Source organism: Penaeus vannamei, chromosome 26 (assembly GCF_042767895.1).
Source record: "Penaeus vannamei isolate JL-2024 chromosome 26, ASM4276789v1, whole genome shotgun sequence".
In the NCBI taxonomy this organism is placed as follows: Eukaryota; Metazoa; Arthropoda; class Malacostraca; order Decapoda; family Penaeidae; genus Penaeus; species Penaeus vannamei.
In genome coordinates this window covers 28,434,515-28,444,514 of record NC_091574.1, presented here as the reverse complement: position 1 = coordinate 28,444,514, position 10,000 = coordinate 28,434,515, and the positions used below count along the sequence as shown (strand labels likewise).

The 10,000-nt window shown below is 31.9% G+C and overlaps 1 protein-coding gene across 2 annotated transcripts in view; it reads left to right on the top strand.

The window, feature by feature from the left end:
• LOC113830348 (borealin) overlaps positions 1-1,960 on the top strand; it is an 8,994-nt gene extending 7,034 nt beyond the window's left edge. Inside the window, exons 6-7 of one of the 2 annotated variants that reach the window (XM_027383561.2) lie at positions 263-463; positions 1,108-1,960. In XM_027383561.2, coding sequence (XP_027239362.1) covers positions 263-463; positions 1,108-1,206 — 300 coding nt within the window. In that variant the 3' untranslated portion in view covers positions 1,207-1,960. The remainder of the gene's footprint in view (positions 1-262; positions 464-1,107) is intronic. The other variant, XM_027383562.2, reaches the window with a different exon arrangement.
• The last annotated feature ends 8,040 nt before the right edge of the window (positions 1,961-10,000 follow it).

Here is a 10,000-nt window from a genome sequence, read left to right as displayed (position 1 = left end):
GTAGGAAAATGATTGCAGTTGTTTATTTTTTGTCCCTATTATAATGAAAGTCACTCAAGATAAGTGAACAACTTGCCTGAACTGATGAGTATCAGTAACATAATAGGTTTACTGTTATAAATGTTACTGTCTACTATTACTATTTTGGAATTTGATCTCTTAATGGTTTTTATGAATAACATAACATAAGCAATGGCATATGCTTGCAATGTGTTCATTTTTTTTTTTTTATATATATACATATTTTTTCCCTCGAACTCAGGATATTGCAGCTACTCCTGCCAACCAGAATATTCCCCCAAGCTTTAAGTCATCCATGCTGGTTACTCCAAAATTTGATCCACGAACTCCACTACCTCCGGGGACTATAAAGAGAAAGCCAAAAATCGGAGAAATTGCCATTTCACTCACTGGTTCCCCCTTGCAAGTATCACCAGCTGTTAAGCCAAACTATGACATAAAGGTAAGGACTTTTTCCCTGTTGTATTTTGTAAAAAGATCATCTCTTTGTGTAGGGTGAGCTCATGGTCTTCACTGGGTTAAGAAGCCCTTTAATTTGATTGTATTGATGTATCTTACAGCATATAAAATAAATGTTTAAATTGCTAAGATAAAATATGATACTTATCTGTATGTATCAGTCTACTATTGTGTATGGAAGGAAATGTTTATTATAATACAACAGTCTTTCTGGTAGGGTTTGTGCTGTGTACAGCCAACCCATCCGTGAGTATGACACACACAAGCTTAATACATGATTGTGTCATGACAGCTATAGCTGTACCTATCTCTGAGAGGTTAATAAGATTCTGATTCCATAGATTGGTATATTACTTGGAATGCTATGAATGAAGTAATATGCTTTCATTTTTGAAGGACTGTCCATAGGAAGGCCTTTTATCCCCTTCCGCATATAAAGTAATGCTTGTCATCTTGAACTTCATACATTTATGTATAAAGAAATTTGACCATGCATCTTCTCTGTCAGCATTAAGAAGACTTTATAATTTCTTTACGTATGGTTGCGCATGCATTGGCAATAGCAGATTGACCAAGATTGTTCTGCTTTCGTTGTTTGATTAGTTTAATTTCCTTTTCTTTTTACAGGGCTTAATGCAGAACCTAGACCAAGATAATCTGGATGAAGAGACAAGAGCAGAACTTGAGGAGTTCCATGCTAAAGTAGGGAGGTTGCTGAATATGTGAAAATACAAATTTTTCCTTTTTTCCCAAAGAGATGAAGTGTCTCATCAAGGCACTTTTATGTGTAGATATTTATGAACAATGATGATTCTGGCATGCTTCTGAGATTTTGCAATAGAATCTTTTGCTTGAAAGGTCAGAACCTAAGTTAAATGTTTGTAGTACTTGTGCAAGATCATATTCCTCTTGAATATGATATATCTCAAATCAGAAACTATAACCTAAGTTTTCAGAAATGTGTATATAAATGTATATTATTTTCTTGGGAGGAGGTGCTACAATTACATATGTGTACTGTAATACTGTATTTTAGTTTAGAATGTATTATCACACAAAGTATTATGATAGATTAAATTTAGGTACTTTTTCATTATTTTAGCTTATACTCCATTAGTACATAGTTTGTGGTCCCGAAAGTGATTTTTTCTGTCCTTTATGTCTCTTATCAAGATTATTTCAACAGATTTCTTGCATGACTTGCAAACATGTTTATTTATCTGTAGCATATGCCTTCAGATGCCTCCATTACGATTTTTTAAAAAGAGATCCATGTTACTGCATTGTTGTTAAAATTGTTAGGTTTAAGATTAACTTGTCATATATATCTTGCAACAAAAAACATTTAAACAAGTCTTATGCAATGATTTTATTAGATTTATTTCAGCAGCAAGTAAATGGACACTGTACATAGAAAAATGTTTTTATGGTAATTATGAATCTTTTTATAGCAGAAGGAAAATATAAACTGGATTTGACATTTTTTCTTTTTTATTCTTACATCAACAATTATGACAGCGCACAACTTGTAATAAACAAGAGAAACAACAGAAATGGCTAGATGACCTGTAGAGTCTCTAACCAATCTGCTTTGGAACAAGGAACATACAATATCAGTTCTCATACAACAAATACATGTTCACACATCGTAACCACTTTCCCACAAAAAAAGAAAAGAAAAAAATATATAAAAGAAAGCAATATTTTGTTGCAGTTAGTAAAATATATTTTTTTTCTTTTTCTTTTTTTTACAATCCGACTACAGAGTAAATACTGAATGAAGTAAAAAAAAAAATTCTAGAGACCTGATAGCCCCTTGAAAAAGAACACAATAATCTCTGCAGATATAATCAAAGCTGATAACTTTGAGGCTGCAAGACTTCGAGTAAGTGAAATGTAATGGGTTCCTATTGTATTAGTGGTTCCTTACTCCAAGTTTGATACACTAAAGAAAGCAATCTGTTTACATGATACTATGCTGAGAGTTTGGGTTGCTTAAGAATGGATAATGCTAGACTTAGGTTCACAAGGTTAATGTTCAAGTGTAGTTTATGCTGTAGTATTACATTTTCACATCAAATTTTGACATAAAAAAAGAAATAAGAATATAAAATAGTAGTCAAATGCATATACATTCTTTGTCATTTCAAACAAGAATTAATTTACACATCCATCATCTAACCTTTGTCAACCAGATCCTAAGAATTGTGCATACTGAAATATAAACTAAGTGTCACTGCAAATGCCTGAAGACACCAAGACTGCACTACAAATTTGAACTAACTTCAGTCAAGGTGAAATGTTGCAGTTTTCAGAGCCTGTTATGGTGCAAAAAGTAACAATAGAAGAACCGCAATAATAAATGAAAACAGTTACACGAGCCTTTTGTCACTTTACTGTGTAGGGCTGCTAGATATCATTACAAATCATGAAATAAAGTCAAATGTAAATGATCCTCAAGAGCAACAGTTCTGATTCATCTAATAACAGTTGGATTAAAACTGATGACCCAGATAAAAAAGTTACAAGATTTATGTTTGGTGACTATTATTATTATTTAATATTTTTTTGTAAAAAGTAAGAAAAAGAAAAGGCTTACCAAATTTTTACCACTATTACTAGTTTCTACAGAAATTACTGTAGTATTTTTCCACCCATTACAATTATCACAAGTTTTGGATGGAGAAAATCTAAATAGTAAAAACAGGGAAAAAAGAGGGGGGGGAAATAATAATAAAATAAAAAAATCACATTAAGTGTACTGGCCTAAAAAAGTAAGTTCTTTTCAGCAGTAAAGTTGAACCTGCAATAATTCGTTCAAGAAGTTTGCTCTCCAAGTAACAGATGTACAGTAACATTTCCATGGGGGGGTGAAAGAAAGAGAGAGAAAGAAAGAAGGAAAATAGTTAAGTCTAAAATATCAGTGCCTGTTCTCATTTCCTGTGAACCATATCAATGCTCATTAGCAACCTGGATTGAAAATGCAAGACAATCATTTTGGATTACCTGTTGGTTCTAGGGTTCCTTGGAGCATTGTGCAAAGTCTAGTGAGTGATGAGACCATAAGTGAATGTAACAAATGTGTTTACACAGTCCACATCATCTAATGAATGTGATAAAAAGCTATAAGGAAGTAAAAACAAGAAAAGGGAATAAAATCCATAAAGTTAAGTATGACTTGAGACAATACGCATTACCTTGATAAAATCACTATGATTTTTTGCAAGTAATTGTATATCCACTCATGATTTTGACATACACAAAGACAATAATCACATACTAGAGGCATGAAAGCCCAAGAGAATCCTTAAACCTGTTACAGTAAAAGGATTAATTTAAAATTTGTATTTGTACTCAAGTATGTACTCAAGTATAAATATGAAATTTCACTTTATATGAATACCTGCAATTATTATTGTTTCATTATGACAAAACAAGAAATCCAAGATGATGCATCAAAGTTGTAAGTTGTGTAAAACATACATGAGCATATAGGATCTACATTCATCTCTCAAAATGATAATGAAATAATTTTCTTATGAATATAGTTTCAAAGTCAATACTATAGCCATTGGGAAAACATCTAGATAAAACAGTCAAATAGATAATACTTATCACATAAGTAATGTTTATACAATTAAGCAATATACTGATAAAAAAATCCTTGGATAGCAATAACTCTCCAATATCTTTATTAACACAAAAATTTTAAACACATTTGTAACATCAACAACAATTGCACTTAAAAGCCTTTATTTTGATAAAGTAAAAACTATCATAACATATATATATCTAACTTTGGAAAAAAAGGAAATAAAGACTACCTGGCAAGCCTGGCAAGAATCAATTTCAAAATTATGAAAATCTATAAAGTAACCAAATGTCCTAAAAATGTACCACTTTCCCTCAAATCAATCTCCACTAAATTCTGTAGGAAAAATTGATTACAAAATTGATTACAGCCAATGCATGTCATCATTTCATCATTAAGAAATGGTTGGTACATGTTCCTGAAAGAAAACTGGCAAATTTTGTAAACCTCTTATTTTCCTCATAATATGAAGAAAAAACAATGATGTATGCATCAATATCAATAATTTCTTTGTCTAGCAGTGGGTGTAATTCACATATAGAACCCACTATATACTAACACAATAAACCTAATGATTTCCAAAATAAAAATTAAATCACATGCTGTTCATTATCAATATAAGCAGAGGGCCTCCAATGAACAACAAATACTTGTTCCACTGATCCATCTTTTCTTTAATTCTGACAGAAGTACAGTGAGTGACTTTTGCAGACAATATGTACATGTTCAAGAAAAGAGAAACTTGCAAAAAAATAAGGGCTGAGTCTATACTTAACAAAGTTATACTTTTCATTTCATAATCTATAGCAAAGTATTAAGGCTTACAATCATTGTCTTAATATCTACCCTTATATATATATTTTTTCAGTCAATCAATTTGGAGTAACATGTGTCTTCTGGTTTTACTCCATATCTATTGCGAGCTTTTAGAAAAAACAAGTTTTTGCTTTATTTTCACTAAAAATTTCATTTGTACTAAAGGCTGTTTAATTATGTGTGATATTCAATTGTCCCCAAAGCTTTTCAATTTAAGGAATGACTCTTGGAAAACCACAAATGCTCTGCTAAACATACTCAAATCATGGGGAAATAAACTAATCTTGAAACATCTGATACTCTTCTCTTCTAAACATAAGATTTTTCATCCTTAGGTAAACTAACCCTGCCTAACTTTGTTAATATTAAGAGTTGACACATTTTTACATGATATTATAGAAGAAATGATCAAATAGATGATTGAAGGTAAGTGTACAACTATTGCACCATCTGACAAGAGTACGTAATTTTTCATGTACATAAAATGGGATTCAAAAGCTTTAACAAATCATAGTCTTTACAGATGGAAACATCTAGATGAATAGATAACACACTTACTTCTTAGGAAATGAAGAAAAGCTACATCATTCTAACCCTATACACATCTGCCTTCATATGCATTGGTATGCATAAAGTTAAATGTGGTACTAAGAAGTGAAAAAATCTCATCACAGCCTTCTGTGGCTCAATTATCAATCATTCTTAAACTCATTTTCTTCAATGTAAACGTCCATTTTATCTCACTCTTCAGCTTTTCAATGGTCACATAAGATACTAAGAGTATACACTAACAAAAAATAAATAAATAGATAAATAAAACAAACCAATTCCTAAAATCAAATACAGATTGCATCTAGCAGTCTGTTCATTCTGATATTAATAAACCTATATCTGTATATGATTACATCTAGACTTTTATATGACTATTCACAAACAGGCCTCAATGGGCATTATCCATGCTGTTTCTACAACAATCTGGAAGAGCTTTGCTGAAACTTTTTGTTTTCTATAAAAGATGTAGGAAGATTTACAGTTAGTGTATGTCAATTCAGTAACAAAAACAAAATACAATATTATTCCGCTCACTTCACTGAACGCCATTTCTACTCAATCAGCATTCACACTAACATGACCATCCTGCCTTGCCTTACTGGACGCCATCTTTTACCCTCTTGACAATCAACATAGCTCTTTGAATTGTTGCATTTGACTGAAGAACACAGAATACATAATTATGCTTCACGGGCTTTCATTTCTTGCCAATGTCTACTTCACTTGTAGAAGTTTTTAATCTAAGCAGTCTAATGGCCCATAATCACAGGCAAAAGATAAAATCTCTACACAATTTCCAAAGACACACGTACCAACACCCCCCCCAACTCTTCCCTCCATCAAATAAGCGTCATAAACAAACAGATCGTCACACAGAATACAATATTCATTCCTTGTCAGCAACAAGGGTAAAAAATTTGTTTTATTGCACCTTCTTGAGCTTGTCATCCATGATTATGACAAAGGTACAGCTTCTCAATCACAAAAACCTGGCACTAATGCAATTCTCTTATTGTATAAAAAGCCAGTGACTTAAGACTACAACTTATGCACATTACAACATGAAGTACTTTAAAAGTAAAGACTGAATTCCTTGTATTTTACAAATAAAACTGTTTGGGTTATCGTCTATGGAAGCTTTGTCATAACAATTTATCAGCAAGTGCTATTTTTCAGAATATATAATATTCATTACAATGTATTCTCAACAGACAAAAGCTTACTTTGAATTACTTGTATCTATGCATTTGGCTACAAATTTCAGATATGATCCTCTGGCTATCTTTCTTCATATGATGTATCAACATTGCACAATTGGGTCATATATAGCTATGCTTTACATATTTGAGTCGCAGTATTTGTCTACATCTATGACTTTCGTTCTATGATACCCTGGAAAAATAGCCCAAAAAAACTGAAGTAGAAAATAAGCCAAAATCAACAGACTGATCTATCAATAGAAAATCAATGTGCAGAATCTCCTCTGAAATTTTTGCTGCAAGTTATCTGCATTTCTCTTTACTTATTTCATCAAATGTAAGACATGCAGATAATTTTTCACACTTAAACCTCAAGCCTTGAATCATGTCTTTGAGCAATTGCACCTCCAGCATACAGTGTGACATTTCCAGTTTGTCCAACAAGCCTGAGCAGATGGTATCAAGCAAATGTGATCTGCTAGACAGTCAAGCATGTGGATAAAGACCACCCATTATCATAATCTAATAAGTAACTTCCTGACAAGCAACAGCAATAAACACATAACTACTGTGTCATCATCTGAAGTAAACAATGAAGTTAGCAAAAGAAGTGCCTTGTGGATACATTTCGCCCCCTATCTATCCGCTCATCAGGTCTTTTGACCTGCCTTACATTAGATTTTTCATGTGGTTTGTCAATTCATCTCAGTCAATGAACAAAGAAAAAAAAAGTGTTATATGATCAGATAAAGTCTGGTAGCAGCTAAAGACAGACACATTAGAAATTTTCATGCAAAGCAAAGCAAATAACTGATAACTTGAAAAAAGCTGGGAGAATATATACATATATCTATGAAAGCTATAAACTCATATTTGCATCATTGGTCAAAGAAAAGTTCAAATACCAAGTTAGTCATGTGTCTACAACTACAAAATACCATGCACTAACAGATGACTATAACAAATGAAAATACAAACATCATAAGAACATTTCTTCTACAGTAAAAAATCATACTTGATCACTTTAATAAAAAGAAAAGAAAAAAAATGAATCTAATGTATTCAAAAAAGCCCTTGAAACAAACAGAAAAGCAGATAATATTTCAAAATAATGGTTCAATTGTGTTTTATAAACCAAAATTTTCCAAGAAAACCTGGCAAATATTGTCGGACAATTTGTGAAAAGGAAAATTGCTGAAAAGTAAGAATCTCTCCATCAAAATGTAATCTACATATGACAGTATTAGTATATAAGTTTCTGAATCTGTGTGTTCTCAAGTCTGCTCATGCTAGTAAATGTATGCATACTCTATAGAAATAGCTCATATGCACATGGGTAATTTTCTAAACTATTCATATAGTATCTTCATTCCACTATCCATTTATTATGAACTTGTTATTATTAACCCCTATGATCTTGATGATGTTATGGTCTGATCATGGAAAAATCAGGGTTGAGGGCCAGGTGACATCATTGGACAAATAGCTGCGGGCCGGGTGACACGAACTTGCTGTCATGAGCAAAGGCCATGGTGAAGGTAATGATTCGCCACGAGTGCACAATCCTCTTGGAGTGTGATTTAACTCATTTGGTACTTAGAAGGGGGCTGTAGCATTATTCCCATCCATAAATAAATGTGGAATGTAATGTGCGTAAGCTGTAACTCGAAGAGCGACAACTCTAAGGAGGACAGCATTTCCATGCTGTGCACCTTGACCTGTGGCGCAGGTTGTATTATAGAAAATTGAAAATTACAAAAAAGTAAGATATGTGATACAAATACCTAAATGTTATATATATATATATATATATATATATATATATATATATATATATATATATATATATATATATACACACATACATATACATATACATATATATTTTTTTATATATATATTCACTACGTAGAAAGATGAAATGGAGTCTGTGCAAGAAAAATAAGCTATTGCTATGTGGAAAAAGAAAATCAAAAAAATATGATTGGAAAAAGACCAAAAAGCTAAAAATGTTTACACAAAATAACTTTGCAAAGGGGAGGCACAGAGTATTGTCAACACTCATGGGTGTTCGTGAGCGCCCGGCCTATGCGCTGCACAATGTTCGCTACCTGTATTTTCGGCACCATGATTTCCATGACGTTACTTGATTCAATGGGTTAATGAGAAATATTGAAGTTCTTAACATTAAAACAAAAAATCAAATCAAATAGCTGTTATAGTAACTAGGTTGAAGCCCCTGAAGTTGCTCAAGATTACCTGTGTTAACTGAAAAAAGAAAGTAAGGAAATTCAGACTTCAGATTACTATATGACACAACCACCTGACAATTACAAAATAAGAATGACATATGGAGTTATCACACAAGGTTTAATATCCTAGTTTGTGGATTTTGATAGTCAAAATGTGGTATTACAGATCTTTAGCTATATTTTCTTAGTCAAAAAAAAAGAAAAAGAAAAAGAAAAAAGTTCTTGGGAGATTTTACTGAACCAAAGTGCAGCACTTCACAATAAATGACACATTTGTACATGTCCCTCAGGTAACATGAAATTTTAATTTCTTCCTTTTTTCTCTTACTTGTAAATATTCAAATGGTGCTACACTTGAAACCTGTACTTCAAACTGTTATGAACTAATTTTAAAATAAGAAAAATGAATATTGGGATATGTGTCTGGATTCCTAATACTGACGTTCCTTTCTCTTTTATTTCTAGCTTCTCTTCTCCAGAAAAAAATATAAATGTCTAATGAAGCAAGCTCCTTTTTCCCTGTGGTTCTCAAATGAACTAACACAGGAAAATGCCTGTAATGTAACAGCTCAATACAAAACAAAACCTACCGACATCTAGAATCCATTTATGAGGATTGTGTGATACCTGCTCTAAGATACATGTTTCACTTACATTTACTTATTGCAAAAGGGTGTGTTAAAGAGATTCCACTGGAGTCCTCTGACTGGATAAGCACATGCATGCTACAGTAAGTTTCATACAATATCTTATTCCAATACTAATAAAATTAATAACAATAATATGAATAACAGCATTAATACAAAAAAATAATTACAAGAACAATAATAATAACAATAATAATAATAATAATCAGTCTGCATTTGGCTTGAAAGTAAATTCATACTAATTTGATATTCTGTACTAAAAGATAACAAGCTAAAAATATTAATATAAGATATGTATTACTAACATAAATCCTTCAATGATTTAACTGTAAATAAAATATTTGAACCTTCTCATATGGAGTTTGACCCCATGCATATTACTGTGCCATTTCCATTATATTTTATTTTTCATTTATATCTTTTAAAGGATATGGCAGCAGATACTCCTCTGTCCTCAAAGAA